This window comes from Heterocephalus glaber, unplaced genomic scaffold (assembly GCF_053883595.1).
Source record: "Heterocephalus glaber isolate CG9 unplaced genomic scaffold, H.glaber_assembly_v1.0 deba00001572, whole genome shotgun sequence".
NCBI classification, from domain to species: Eukaryota; Metazoa; Chordata; class Mammalia; order Rodentia; family Bathyergidae; genus Heterocephalus; species Heterocephalus glaber.
Window position 1 is genome coordinate 24156821 of NW_028258357.1, and position 14083 is coordinate 24170903.

Here is a 14083-nt window from a genome sequence, read left to right on the forward strand (position 1 = left end):
CAAAAGCCAAGCCCAACCCCGAATTAAAAGGGAGCCTTGGGCCGGGGATGTAGCTCAGTGGTTCCCCTGCCTGCCTCCCAAGCACAAGGACCCGAGTTCGATCCCAGTACCGAAAAGTAAATAAATAAATAAAATAAAAAATAAAAGGTAGCCTCGAGCTGCCAGCAAAGTCATGCATAAAGCAAACGTTGAAAACCACAGCAGTGACTTCCTTGAGACCAACTTTCACTATTTTTTCCATCCAAGTGTGGGCTGAAGAAACAGCAGCAGGAGCGTCAACCTGGCCCTCCCGCCCCGGAGACAGGGCCCACATTCACTGCGCAAAGCGCCACTCTGCAGCTGCTGGTGGGGAAGACACGTGCCCTGCCGCTGCCACCCGGACTCTCCCCAGGCCGGGCCCTCCTCCACCTCAGCGCACACCAGCACACGGCTGTCCTGAGTCCCGCCTGTCCTCCAGGAGACCACGGCCTCCGATCTGCGTGCTCCTCTATAGGTTCAAGATGTGGATGTGCAAACACGTTAACCCCAGGGGGAGCCGCGAGCAGGACACCTGGTGGGCGACCCTGCCAGGCTCCGCCTCCTCCAGTTAAGGACACTGTGACCTGCCTGGCCACATGCCACCACCCTGCGCGCCCGTCGGCCGCCTCTCTGTCCTCTCGAAGTGCTGACTGCCCCAGAACGTGTGCCCCAGGCGGGTCACTCCCTGGGACCAGCCCCCTGCCCGCTGCCCCAGGCCATCCTTACCTTCCAGGCTCCCAGCGAACAGGTAAATCCAGGTGAGGGCCGGGATGCACAGCAGGGTGAGCGAGGCTGCCAGGAACTTCCGCCTCCCCCTGCAGACGCCCAGCATCCTCCCAGAAGTGGTCTCTAGTCCCAGGGCCACGTCTCTGTCCGGGGCCTGCAGTCCTCGGCCTCCCTCATAATACTTTCTGAAAGGAAGAGCAGAGGACAAGGCCTGAGTCCTCAGCACTGGACACGGATGCCACCTGCAGAGAGAAACAGCTCGAGAGGTCTCCCCAGTCCCCAGGGCAGCACTCAGGCCCTGACTTCCTGCCATGCTGCGATCATGGGACAGGAGGTGACACTGCACTCGGAGCCCATCGGAACTCAGGTGGTCACACAGGTCAAGAAGGGGCGCTTGGGGGGGTGCACGCACGCACACACTTGAGCTCCAAGCAGGCATGTGCAGTCAGCACCTGGTGGGCACCGACCCTGAGCCAGGTGGCCCGGAGGAGTGCAGTGAGGAGGCCGGGCCGCACAGAGCCCCAAGGCCGAGGTCTGCATGGGGCTGATGAAGGTGCCGCGGAGCCTCGGAGCTGAGGAGGGCGGAGGTTGCTGTGTTGAGGGCGTGGCCGGAAGGCGCACACTGAGGGGAGGCTGCCAGGACACGGGTCCACCTGCGTGAGCGAGACCTCAGCCAAGGGCAGCAGAAGGACTCCACAGGGGCCAGCGGAGTGGCTGCCTCCTCACCGCAGCACCAGAGGTCACGGGAGAAGCTGGGACCCACGAAGTTACTCAGGGAACGGAGGAGAAGGGGCAGGGAGCCGCACCCAGCCCAGAGACGCTCTGTAGCCCAGGACGGGGCTGCCTTGTAGGGGTAGAGAAGAGATCCGCACAGACCTGTGGAGCCCACGATGTGTCACCTGAGGCCACAGGGAGCCTCCAGCAGGGGAGAGCCCTCAAGGTGACAGCCGTCCTGAGCCGCACGCCCACAGTGTGCCCCTCTCCGGTCACGGTCGGTGGTCCCCGGCCATCCAGTCTCCCACATTCCCTAGGACGCAGCCCCCCGCCTGTCACCTGCACGCCCACTGTCTGCTGGGTGAATCAATGGGACCCAGCGCTGCACACAGGGCACTGCCTGCCCCAGAAGCTGCTGCTCAGCTGGATGCCAGCAAGAAACACCTAACCGAGCAAATCCCACTGCCCGCACCAGGCCTCGCTCTGCAGCCACTCAGGCGGATTTGCTAACAGATGCAAGACTGCCGGGCTGGACAGTGTAGATGAGGAAGCCAAATCCCTTAGAGCAACGTGGCTGCCTCAGGGCCGTCTGCCAGGTGAAGCTTCCCCTCCAGCCTGGACACCAGCCCTGCTACTCTCGAGGGCTGGCGGGTGGACCAGGGCTCAGGCCCCCGGCTGCCCCCAGCCATCCCTGGGTGGCCTTCGCGTGACCACCTACACCGGGGAGCCGGCGTTGGACGGGCGCAGGGGGAGGTGGGACTGAATCCATCTTAGTAATATCTAAATAACACCTGAGAAAATGGCTCTTTCAAACACTTCCCCTCTCCCCTTTCCACCTGCGGAAGCGAATTTCCACACGCACGCTGGGCACACAGGGCTTTGTCTTTGGTGATCAGCCCTGTGTCTGAAATTAAACCTGGAAGCTAAAAACTTCCCAGGGACACCGCGTGTGCCGAGGACTCGCTTCACAGAAGACGGCTATCGGGAGTCACGCCAGGACCTCAACCCAGGAACTGGCAGGGGGAAGGGGCGGGAGAGGGCTGGAACTCACCCCAACCTCGAGCAACTGTGCACACCCTGGCTAGGGGCACCAGCTCCACCCAGCTCTGCTCCTCAGGGTGCACCCCAACAGGGCCTCTCCAACAGGGGGCCACACCTCCCCCTGAGCTGCCCTCCCGTCTGCACCGATGGGACACACACTGATGGAGCCAGAAAACTTACCATGCACTGCTAAGACACAAAAGCAAGAGTCAATGCACTCAGGAGGCCAAGGCAGGAGAACTGCTGTGAGTTCAAGGCCAGCCTGGAATAGTGAGACTTTGTCTCAAAAAAAAAAAATCCTCAATGTATAGATCAATTACGGGTACCCTTCCATCCAAAGTAATAAAATTTATGTAGATCAGCAAATATATCACTGTCTGTCTCTGTCTGCACATACAAATACAGATACGGGTATAAGGTAAGCTCAAAATACATGCTGAATGTTTACATTTTTAAAAATCATTACAGTAAAAGACACATTGCCGTTGATTTCCCCAGACTCCCCTCCCCCTCTCAAACACACTCATCCCTTGGTTCCCGCCACTGTCTGCAGCAGCTCTGGAATCCTCTTTCCTGAGTGTCTTCAAGAAGTGTGATCAAAAATGCAGTGACCGCTGCAGCCAAGCGCCATCCAATGGGAAGTCAGTTTGTAAAAACATGATGCTGAGCCCTCGCCCACCTTAGTCACCGGATCTGACACCACTCAATTTCTGGCTCTTCCCCAAAGTCAAAATGACCAGGGAAGAGAAACATTTTGAATCTATTCAGGACCTGGGGGCAACCAGGACAGTGCAGGCAAAGACCCTCAGGAAAGAGGACTCCAGAGCTGCTGCAGGAAGGGGCACGGACCATGGGGTAGGTGTGCTCAAAGTGAGGGGAGTGTCCTGAGGGGAGTGACAGTGACCTGTCTTTTACTGGAATACGTTTCTTCATTTAAACAGTCACTGTATTTTTCAATCGCACCTCATGCATACGTACATGTACACACAGATGTGTAAAAAGGCTCCGTGCCAAAAGTTAACACTGGTATAGGACATGGACACTTTCACGTTACGCAAATATGTATTTCACCACGTTTCATAAGAAGCATGCGCTGCTTTTATAACTTAAAAGCTGAAGAGTGTGACTGTCGTTATGCCTCTGTGGGTGATCGGCTACCGAGAAGGTCTCCGTGGGCCGGGCAGTTACGCCCGGGCTGTCTCTCTGCTAGGTGCCAGGCTGACCTGGGCAGCATCCTCACCCGGAGACACTTGGGCTGCTGCCGTGGAAGGACTCATGGGCACAGGGTTAGAACTGACTGTCCGGGGGGCTCAGGTTGAGCTGTCGCTGGGAACTGCACAGAGGAGGAAATCCACATCTCTGGGATTCAAACAAAGTCTGGGAGATGACACGGCCATCCTCAGGGTCACTCGGGACTCTGACGAGGCCGCAGATGTGGGTCCTGGCAGGCAGAGCCACAAGAGCTCCCCTGGAGGAGAGGGAGGGCTCTGAACGCAGGTGGCTGTGGGGGCTTTGAGAAGGAGTGGTGGGGAAGGAAGTACTGCAGCGCGGGGCAGCTGGTCACCGACAGGACCTCTGGCCAGGCTGCAGCTCTGCCTGCCTATCTACCTACCTACCTATCATCTATTTATCTATCTGTCCACGGATTACAGTACTGGGGACTGAACCCAGGGCTCTCACGCTGAGCTACATCCCTGGCTCCCCCCTTTTAAATTTTGAGACAGGGTCTTGCTAAATTGCTCCTCCTGCCTCACCCTACCAAGCTGCGGGGATTACAGGCATGGGCTCTGCATCTGCGTGCCCAACAGAGCTGGGTGACAGTGACCGGCCTGTCTCACCCAGGGCTGTCTCTCGGCAGCCCTCAAGCCACCCCAGAGACTGTCCTGTCTCTCTGCCTCGGAGGGCCGGGGTCTAGGAGAGGGGCACAGGCACAGGAAATGCCCGAAGACAGTGGGGACCAGGGCCAGCGTCCGCCCGTGACCAGACCCCAGGCAACCCATGAGGACCCTGCTGAAAGTGACCGGGGACACGGAACTGCCCCGCCACACCACTGCCCAGGGCAGGGATGCCACGCGCTGGCCACACAGCCACAAAAAGAGACGCAGCTTCCTGACCCCTCAGAGGCACCCGCAGGCAGCGGTGGCTCCGAGGACCACGCTGTCTTCCTGTTCCTCCTCCTCGCCCCTCAGCAACACTGCAGCCGGCTGGTCCCTGCTGCCCCAGCACAGCCCCTTCCCCGCCCACTGGCGACAAGGCTGGGCACGCTGCCGCCCTTGGCTGCCCCCACCCCAGGGCCTTTTCCTTCCAGGCTCACTGTCCTTCCCTGTCCTTGTCCCTCCTCTCATTCCTGAAGACTCAGCTCCCACCTCACATGCAGGGCTTCCTCCACCCAGATTCGTCATTACAAAGGCTCACTCAGAGCTCTGCCACTTCACAGGGGCAAGGCTCACCTCTGGAGCTTGTGACGACAAGAGCAGCACGACATCCAGGATGTCCATGTCAGTACCCCAGCCCTGCCCCTCCTGTGGCCTGCAAGGCTGCCGTCACACACAGTTTCACTGCCATCACGACCCAATTCGCTGGCCCTCCTTTGTGCTCACAGTTCACCCAGGTCTAGATTTTCTGGTTCAGCCCAGATGCCAGCTGATTACTGCCACCTCCCCTGCAGCACTCGGCCCTCCGTGGGCTCCTTTCCTGTGCTGCAGACGAGTGGGCCCACACTTGCCCTCCAGGCCTGTGCACCAGATGCCCACAGCGGGCTGTTCCTCAGGCCAGCTTTGATTTCCAGTGGGCAGACTCGCACTGGACTCACGCCCCTGCCTCTGCCGCTCCCCTACAACACTGACACAGTGGCCTTGCCTCATCCTGCCTGTGGCCCCTGCTTCCCAGTGCAAACCCTGAGGGTTCAGGGTCTGGTGTGGAGCCCCCCTTCCCTCCGTGGTCCAGCCCTGTGCCGTCTCCCCATGGCTGGGAACCAGCTCTGCAGCTCCCAGGGAGCCACCCGCCCACAGCAGCCCCTTCCCCAGGCCCCAGGGACCCCGCATCCCAGACCCTGTGCACATGGCCATCGGCCGGTCCCCAGGACAGGCAGCTGCATCTGCTCCAGTGCCCGGGTTCTCGGTTCCCCACGCGCCCCGCTGACACGTCCACTCCGCAGCCTGGGCGCAGCCCTCACGCACTCCCCAAGGTCTAGCACAGCGCCAGAGTCGGTGCCCGGGCAGAGAGTGGCCTCAGACACCCTCGGGCGCAGCAAGGCCTGTGGTGTCCACGGTGCAGTGTGGTGGCACTCTCCGCACTCTCCTCCCGGGGAAGAGCACACCGGCCTGGGCGTCTCCCTGGGTGATGGCCCAGGCTGTCACCTGGGTCGGCGTCCCGTGTTCCTCTGAAGAATGCACCTGGCCTGGGCACTGTACATAAACACTGGCCACGACCCAGGGAGCGAACCTGGGGCTCACACTGTCCCTGCTGCACAGCGGGGCTGGGGCCACGAAACTGGGTCCAAGACACCAGCTCAGCAGCAGGGCCCTCCCTCCTTGCAGGCTCACAGGGTGAGGGCCCAAGCTCACTGCGGTCACCCCCTTGGCCTGGGCACGGGGCACTCAATGATCCACATCCCAGTCAGTTGGCTGGATTCCAGCCTTTCGTTGCATCACACCTGCTGCGGCATACCTGTGTCATCAGGCAGGAACCCAGTGTCGTCTTGGGGCTCTGGGAACCAGGGCCAACCCGGGTCACAAAGGAGCTCAGAGAAGTGACCTGCAGCGTCCCCTCTGGACAGGCACTTTTTCAGCAATGTGCTGTCAAACACGTGCAAATGGGTCCTCCCAAGGACCACGCTCTCTGGGGTCAGGCTCCGCTCAGCAAGGCTGGTTTTCTGTTTCCCTTCTGCATGCAGAATCAGCCCTGAACCACATCCACAAGGCCACCCCTGAAGCTGCCCAGCAGTGTTTTGGTCTTAGTGCTTTGGAGTTTTATGCCAAGGGATGATGCAAGCAGCCGAGCCTCACATTTTCATTCTGCTTAAGCAAACACAGGCTTCTAACAAGGGCTGCACATGGTGCTCTTGTGTCCCAGTGCTGCGAGGTCTCCTGCCATTGCTGCAGGGTCTACTGTCCCTCCAACTGAGGCTGCGGAGGGGCTGTGTAGCTACCTCTGATGGTAAATGATGCAAAGAAGGCAGCCACTTCCATGCCACTGCTGCACCTGTGCCACATGTGCCTGGGTGTTCTCTCTTCCAGGGGAAGCCTGGGGCTGCGGCTAGGGATGGACACAGCGGTCTCTGCCCTCCAGGGCCCAGAGAGTGAATGACAGACTGGAGACAGACACACGCAAGACAGGGCTCTCAGCAGGTCTGGCTCAGCTGAGCCAGACTACAGCAGCTTCCAGAGGCTGGAGGAGAGGCCACCCGGAGAAAGCGCAGGGTGCCCGGGGCAGGGACGAGGCACAGAGGACTTCAGCAGGAGGCTGGCAAGGGCACGGGACCCAGTGGACCTCAGATGCTAAGTGAGAACTGGGGCTGGGCCCTGCAGTCCCTGAGCGGCTACGCACAGTTCCTGAGTGGGCGATGGCATCTGTGTTTGGGAAAAAGGCGAGCAATGAGGACTGGGCCGGGGAGGAAGCACAGGTCCGGAGCCAGCTGAAGGGCGGGGGTGGCACCCCTACTGCCGCACCCCTGTCTGGGGGCACACCCCATCCACATGACCCCCATGGGCGGTGCTGTGAGGCTCGGGTGCTCACCACTGGTCTCGGGCTGAAGGCTGCGCTTCTCCTTCACCAGGGCCTGGTTTGGGGCTGAGCTGTGACCCAGTTCCGGTCACGACTACAATGCAAACGTGAGCCTCCCAGACCCCAAAGCCAAGGGAGAAACCAAGTCAGGAAGGACATTCCCCCTCAGACAACAGAACTCTTTATTTGTTTCCAGCCAGAAAAACTAAAAGCCGTCAGCATGCACACCGAAGGGGGCTCTGGCCCAAGAAAGCGGAATTCGATCGAGCAGTGGGGCAACAGGCAAACCCTTCAGCCTTCTGAATATTCCCCTGATTGTGGCCTCTGAGCTCTGCCTGTGATTAAGAACAGCTTTTTCTGAAGATGAAACTCAGTAACATAAAATGAATCATTTTACCTCGCAGGCCAGTACCATTTAGTGCACTCGAGATGCTGTGCTGCCCCATCTTCAGTTCCAGAACAATTCCACCAGTGCTAGCAAGAGCCCTCGGTCCTCCCAGTGCCCGTCCCGTCCCTGGGAAGCGGAGTGTGCTTTCCAGTTGCATGGGCTCACAGTGTGGGGTAGCTGACACGCATGGACCCATACAGTGTGTGGCCTCCTGTGGGGCGCACCATGCTCCAGCACATTTGCCCACAGTCCCGTGGGTGGCAGACCCCAGCACGAGGCATGGGCACACCACATCACGTTCATCCACTCCTCACACCAGGCCCCTCGGGGATGTGGCCTCCTTGTGACTGTGGGGGACATCTGGGCATGGCCACTTGGGTCAGAAGAAAGCCTTTTCTCATTGAATCCCCTGGCTCCACACACAGGCTTTGTCTTTAGGACTGCAGGTGACTTTAAGTTTCTAGACCCAGTTGCACAGCAGTGGAAGCAGCAGTGCCACTTTGCACCTTGCCCCGTCTTGGAGCTCATTACACTCTCCTGGCAGGGAGATGCTTGATGGCCACTACACCAGTGCTCTGGGCCCCCATAACAAAGTTCCGCCAACTGGGGTCGCAGTCCAAGAGCCTCAGGATCGTGGTGTGCAGAAGGTGCTCTCCCTGAGGGGCCAGGGCAGGGTCTATTCCAGGCTGCTCTCCTAGCTTCTGGCAGCTTCTTGGCTTGTGCCAGCAGCCCCCAGTCTTCACATGACATTGCCCCGTGTGCCAGCCTGTGTCCAGATATGAGGACTCCCAGTCACACTGAGGAAGGAGACTAGGGCATGGCAAACTGGCTGGACAGTTGGGCGTGGCCTGTCAATCACAGAGACATGTCCATCACAGCTGGGAAACATGCACAGAGCAGCTCCGTGCACGGAGCCCTGTGTGGGTCTACTGGGATCTGAGGTTGGACAGAGGATACAAAAGAAGCCTCAGGGCCACTGGCTTCCTGCTCTTGCAGTGGCCCACAGGGCATATTTTCTCTTCTCTTTTCTCCACAGCACTTCTTCCTAGCACTTTTTTCTTCTTTTACCTTCAAATAAATGTTAAACTTTACATTCTCTTCTTGTCCCGTCCAGTTCTTTGAACTGGACAAAAAGAACCTGGAACGGACCACTAGCCAACCCGGTGTCTGGCTACAATCCTGGATCAGAGGCTCAAGCACAGCCAGGATGACTTCATCCGGACTAACCTGTATCCGCAGAAGCCCTGTCTCTGAATAACAGCACCTCTGAGTGACATCCAACATGCAAATGTGGGGAGGGGTGAAATGCAAACTGCAACTGTTACCTGCACAATCCCGAAAATTAAGAAAGAACATCCCCAGGAGGCTGAGTTAGGAAGAGCCATTTCAGTTCTGCAGGGGCAGAGATACTCAGTTCTCAGAAGCCACTGCCAAAGAGCAGCAGCACAGACTGAGGCAGCTGTTGGGCGGGCAGGAGGGCTGTGAAAGCGTCTCTGAGTACCCTCCAGCTCCGAAAGGGCATAAAGCTGGATTTCAGGACATGCGGCCAGCAAGTGACTCCATGACCTGGCCGGACACTGCCTCTGGGCATCGCGTCCCAATTATGTGACACATGGGGCTCCATAAACCATCTCTACCTCGACACCCAGCACCTGCACCTACCTGCAGAGTCTGTGTGGAGACACCAAGCCCCTCTGCACTGGTGCTCAGCCCCAAGTGCCTGGAACAATCCTCACTCTCCTATTTCAGATGAGAATGTTCAGCTACCACCCTGGAAGCTAAGAGATGAAACCCCAAGCCCAGGCCGCTGTATAATACGCAATTGTTCATATGCATCTCACTGACACAACACCGGGCAGCCGCAGCCATCAACTGACTGGTTAATAAGTGCTAGTTCATTAGCTGCAGGCTGTCAGTGCAGCCCAGAGCAGTGATTACACACCAAGCTGTTCCTGCAAAGCCGGACTAAATGCTTCCCATGTTTATCACCTGATTCATAACCATGCTGTCTGCTTTAAGAATCAATAGCCTGGTGGTTTTGGTATCCAATAAATTTGTCTTAGTTTGGACATTTTTTCATTTTCCAGGCACTTGAAGAGAACAGGATAAGGTAAATTGCTCCTCTCACAGCATTCGTTTTCCAAATCTGTAATTTCACACTGAAGTGTTCCAGAAGCTCAGTGAAGACAAAGAGGGAAAGAACGTGGATCTGCAAGGCCCGTCCAAAGATCAATGAAGCTTCCAGCTGGGATCATTTGGGACAACTCATTGAACAAATTCCACAGGACAAACGTCAACTGGTCTACCAGGGCGCCCATCACTCACCTAACAAAGGATGCCTGTCCAGCACTTCCGGCCTGCCAAACTGGCTAAGTGATTTACATACAGTCTCTCACTAGTCCTTATTGGTCAGGTGCCCGAGAAAGTGCCACTGCTTCACACAGACGTGCGCACGCACACATGTTCATTTCATTCTATATTCATACAGAACACTGAAACAAAGAAAAGCAAGCAATGCCAGCTGGATCCAGGACCCCTGCGTTCACACCTGGAAGACTTCTCCAATAGACACTGTTATGTGGATGGGAAAACTAAGGCTCAAACAAAGGAACAATCAGTCCACAGTTACCCGGAGAGCAAAGGACAGCATGAAGTCTCGAATCTGAGCTCTTCACTTCTCATTCCGCTACATGGGTTTTATCGTCATCATCGTCATCAAATTCACTCAAGAGCTAGTGTGGGAAGCTTTCAATCTGAGCGCATTCAAGCTAAGAGAGGGAGAAACCTCCAAGAATCTCCCAGTCCAAATCCACAGGCATATGGAGTGTAGATATTTTAATACAAACTTAAAGCATATGTTGAAAAGTTCAAAGAACACGGTGTTCTATCTGCAGAGACGTCTCTCCTGCTTTGAGACACATGTAGATGCTAATTAGCACAAAACGAATCTTTATATTATACACACATCACTTACTCTGATGCTTACACAATGTGCTGGGTCTATTCATGCAGTGCATATAAATATAGTATTTGCAGTATGAATTATATATGCTATACATACACGGTATGCATATAAAGAATGGGTGTAGATGGGCTGGGGATTTAGCTCAGTGGTTCTAGCGGTTGCCGCAAAAGCACAAGGTCCCGAGTTCGATCCCCGGTACAAAAAAAAAGAGAAAATGTTTACTTAAACATTTTTCTAACTGTAGTAAAGTATAAGTATTAACTGAAACCTAAAAAAAAAGGGTGTAGATAGATACACACATACACACACACACACGCCATTTTACTTAAATTAGCCATCCCTTTTATGAGCTACAAAACTGAGGTACACAGATGTAAAGATATTTGATTACAGGTTAAATATTTATAATCCAAAAATCCAAAACGTTCCAAAATCTGATTTTTTGGGTCCCAGTATGACCGTGGAAAACTCTATACCATGAAACTTTGTTTCATGTACAACATTATTATTTTATTGTATAAAATTACCTTCAGGCTATATATACAAAGTGTATATGAAACATAAATGAATTCTGTGTTTGGACTTGAGCCTCACCTGCAAGATTTTATAGCATATGCAAATATCCCAAATTCAAAACTGTCCAAAATCCTAAAGTTTTCTGGTCTCAAGTATTTCAGGTAAGGGTTTCTCCACACCTGTAATCAGTCGAAAACTACATCTGGAGCCCAGGGCAGGCTCAGGGCCAGTGCTTTTGTTATTTCTGGAGAGGCCACCATGTCCCAGCTACCCCGGCTGACCATTTAGACAGAGGAAGCAACCAAGATGAAGAAGCCCTGCGTCATGAACCTCTGGCAAATGAAAAAAGAAAGAAACAAAAAACCAGAACAACATAGCAAAACTCTAAAACCCATGTTTACTGATCACAGAGCAGTTGAGGAAAAGAAAAGAAAACCAATCTATTTGTGATTACAAATGCTTTCAGGCCCTTCGTCAAACCAAATGAGTCTGTGTGTGGATGAGATCTCAATTTCCGAAGTCCATTAGCAGCGGAAGCACAGAAAGGGTCACCTGGTGATTTGATAATTTGACTTTGGTCAAAGCCATTTAAAAAGAAAAAAATCCAAGCTGTCAAGAGAAACAGGAAATGCCACTGGATCCAATTGTACCATGTCCCTGTGCAAAGAGGGGCAGTATTTACACGCACACTGTGTGAAGCCCACAGCCAGGCCAAGCAGCCAGGGAAAAGGAAAGCCGAGGCAGGCAAGGCTGCTTCAGACACAGCCACGAGCAGCAAAGTGCCTGGAGGCCAGTCTGCCAGCCTCTTCCTAACTTTTATTTCTAGTCCTGTAGGTAACAAAACATACAGCACCCAGGATTCCTTAGGAAGGAGGAACTCCACTCCTCAGGAAGCCCCTACAGTCCTGGGGACAGCCAGGCACAGTATTCAGGTTCGGAAAGGACAGGGAAGGGGCTCCTGGTCCTGCAAAGGCCCTGTGTCCCACTCACTTTACAATGCAAAGGACATTGCAGCTCCCACCCGAGTGTGCTCACCACGTCCCACGAGGGATCCCCAACATGCATCTCCCCAGTGGCCCACTCAGACCCCAGGGAGAGCCTCAACAGCACCACTCCGCTGCCAAAGGGCACCTCTCTGGAGGGCCCAGGTGCCCCGCCCAGCCCGCAGCTCTGCAGACCTCGGAGGGTGGACTCCTCCACCCGGGAGTCTCTGCGGAGGGGCCCCAGAGGGAGTGCGCAGCTGACTGCCCCACTCCACAGGACCCCAGCCTCATCCTGGGGGTGAGGCCTCACAGACCCTTCCCTCCCACACCCTGCTGCACCCGCAGGGTCTGCACGTCGCCTCCCCGTCACTCCCTTCCCTGCCTGTGCCAGCTCCCGTAGCCTTCTGCTAAGGAAAGAGAAGCACACACTTCACTCTCAACTTGGCACTGCTACCGTCCCCCTCACCACCTGAAACAGAAACTGGGGCCCCTGAGCCTAGACACCTCCAAGTCACCGATCAGGCTGGGGCCTCTTCTTCCACGAAGGGTCTCAGCTGACCAGGCAGGAGCACCCCATGCTCCCCTAAACGTGGGCTGCTCAGTGACTCTCACAGACCCCTGAAATGCCTCTTCCTTTCCCGATGTCAGACTTTCTCACCCTGGCACCAGACACTTCAGAACCAAGTCCGAGTGATTCTGGGAATGCCAGGCCTCTAAAGTTCCCTCCAGGTCAACCCCCAGTAAGCACAGCTCAGCACCGTCAGAACGAGGGAAGCAAGTGTTCAGCTCGGTTTCTGAATGTGTTCACCTCCCCGTTCAACGGAGTTGCTGGAAAGTGGCTTCCTCGCTCTTCCGCTCGGAGTGGCTCAGCGTCTCCGAGTGTGCTGTTCGCACTTCCTCAGCCTGCACAGGCACCGGAGCTCAGGTCTGATGGGGACAGCGGCGTGTGGCTGGACTTCAGCGGGCATGGCTACTCCAGCTCTGCCCCTGGCCGAGAGCAACACACACTTCTCACCACCCTGGCTGCACCGGTGTTAAGTACTGAGGTTGGATTCGATGTGGCTGGACTCAAAGGGAAGCTGAGGACCCTGTCCAGCTGCAGTCCTGAAGGCCAAGGCCTGCGTGCCCAGCTGGCCCTTGGCCGAGCCTGTGCACCGGCCCAGCAGCCACCTGAGAGCCGTGTGTGGAGGGAAAGAACTGGATCCCAAGAGGCCACGCCAGGCACTGAGACGCAGCCTTTGCGCTAACTGCAAGGCAGCCCAGTGGCCAGCGTTCCACTAAGCTGCTCCAAAAGCCAATAAACACCCATCAAGAGAATAAGAAGAAAACTGAAATGGTTCTTTTCTGTGAGGCATCCATAGCTCAACGGAAAATACTTAGAATTCATAGCACCTAGAGATTGTGGGCTATCTTTGTGTCTTCAAAATTACAATGAAAGCCCAGGTGATGCCTCTGTGGACAGTGACGGGAGTGTATGTTTGTCCCTCCCATCCAGGGAGCCTGCTCATCACACGCAACGGCTTCCCAAGCCCCAAAACCCAACTCCTCTGGGCCGCTCTGAGTTATGTCCTCGCAGCAGTACACACCCGAAGTATTTATTTAGATTTAGATCACGTTTTCCATCCTTTTTTTTCTTTTTCTGTTTTAAATGCCCACAGGCAGATGTCCTTCCAAGGTGAACACCAGGTAACTTCTGCTGAAAACAAAAACAGGAACTTTTCTTTTTCTATACCACAAGCAAAATTTCCTTAACAGAAAGTAAGAGAAGGAGGCTTGTCTCATGACTTGTATTAGTCATAACAACACGTTCAAAGGAGGAAAGAACCATCTTGCTGGAGGAACGCAAAGAGCTCACGAGTGATGCAATCAATGGTTAGGACAGGAAGGTCCACCAGACACAGGAGGTGGAAGAGGGGGCTGCCACAATGCCACAGGAGAGAATCAAACCCTGCACTGGGACACAGAAAAGCAGGACCTGGCCCTGGACCCCAGGGAGCCCATCTCCCA

At 55.4% G+C, this 14083-nt stretch overlaps 1 protein-coding gene across 5 annotated transcripts in view; it reads right to left on the reverse strand.

Annotated features, from left to right (window-relative positions):
- Nucleotides 1–14083, reverse strand: part of Large1 (LARGE xylosyl- and glucuronyltransferase 1) — a 334576-nt gene that overhangs the window by 236867 nt on the left and 83626 nt on the right. For all 5 annotated transcript variants that reach the window (XM_087192775.1, XM_021258337.2, XM_087192773.1 and 2 more), the window contains one exon: nt 745–929. In XM_087192775.1, the coding sequence (XP_087048901.1) occupies nt 745–850 (106 nt within the window). In that variant the 5' untranslated portion in view covers nt 851–929. Of the gene's footprint in view, nt 1–744; nt 930–14083 lie in introns of those variants that run through there.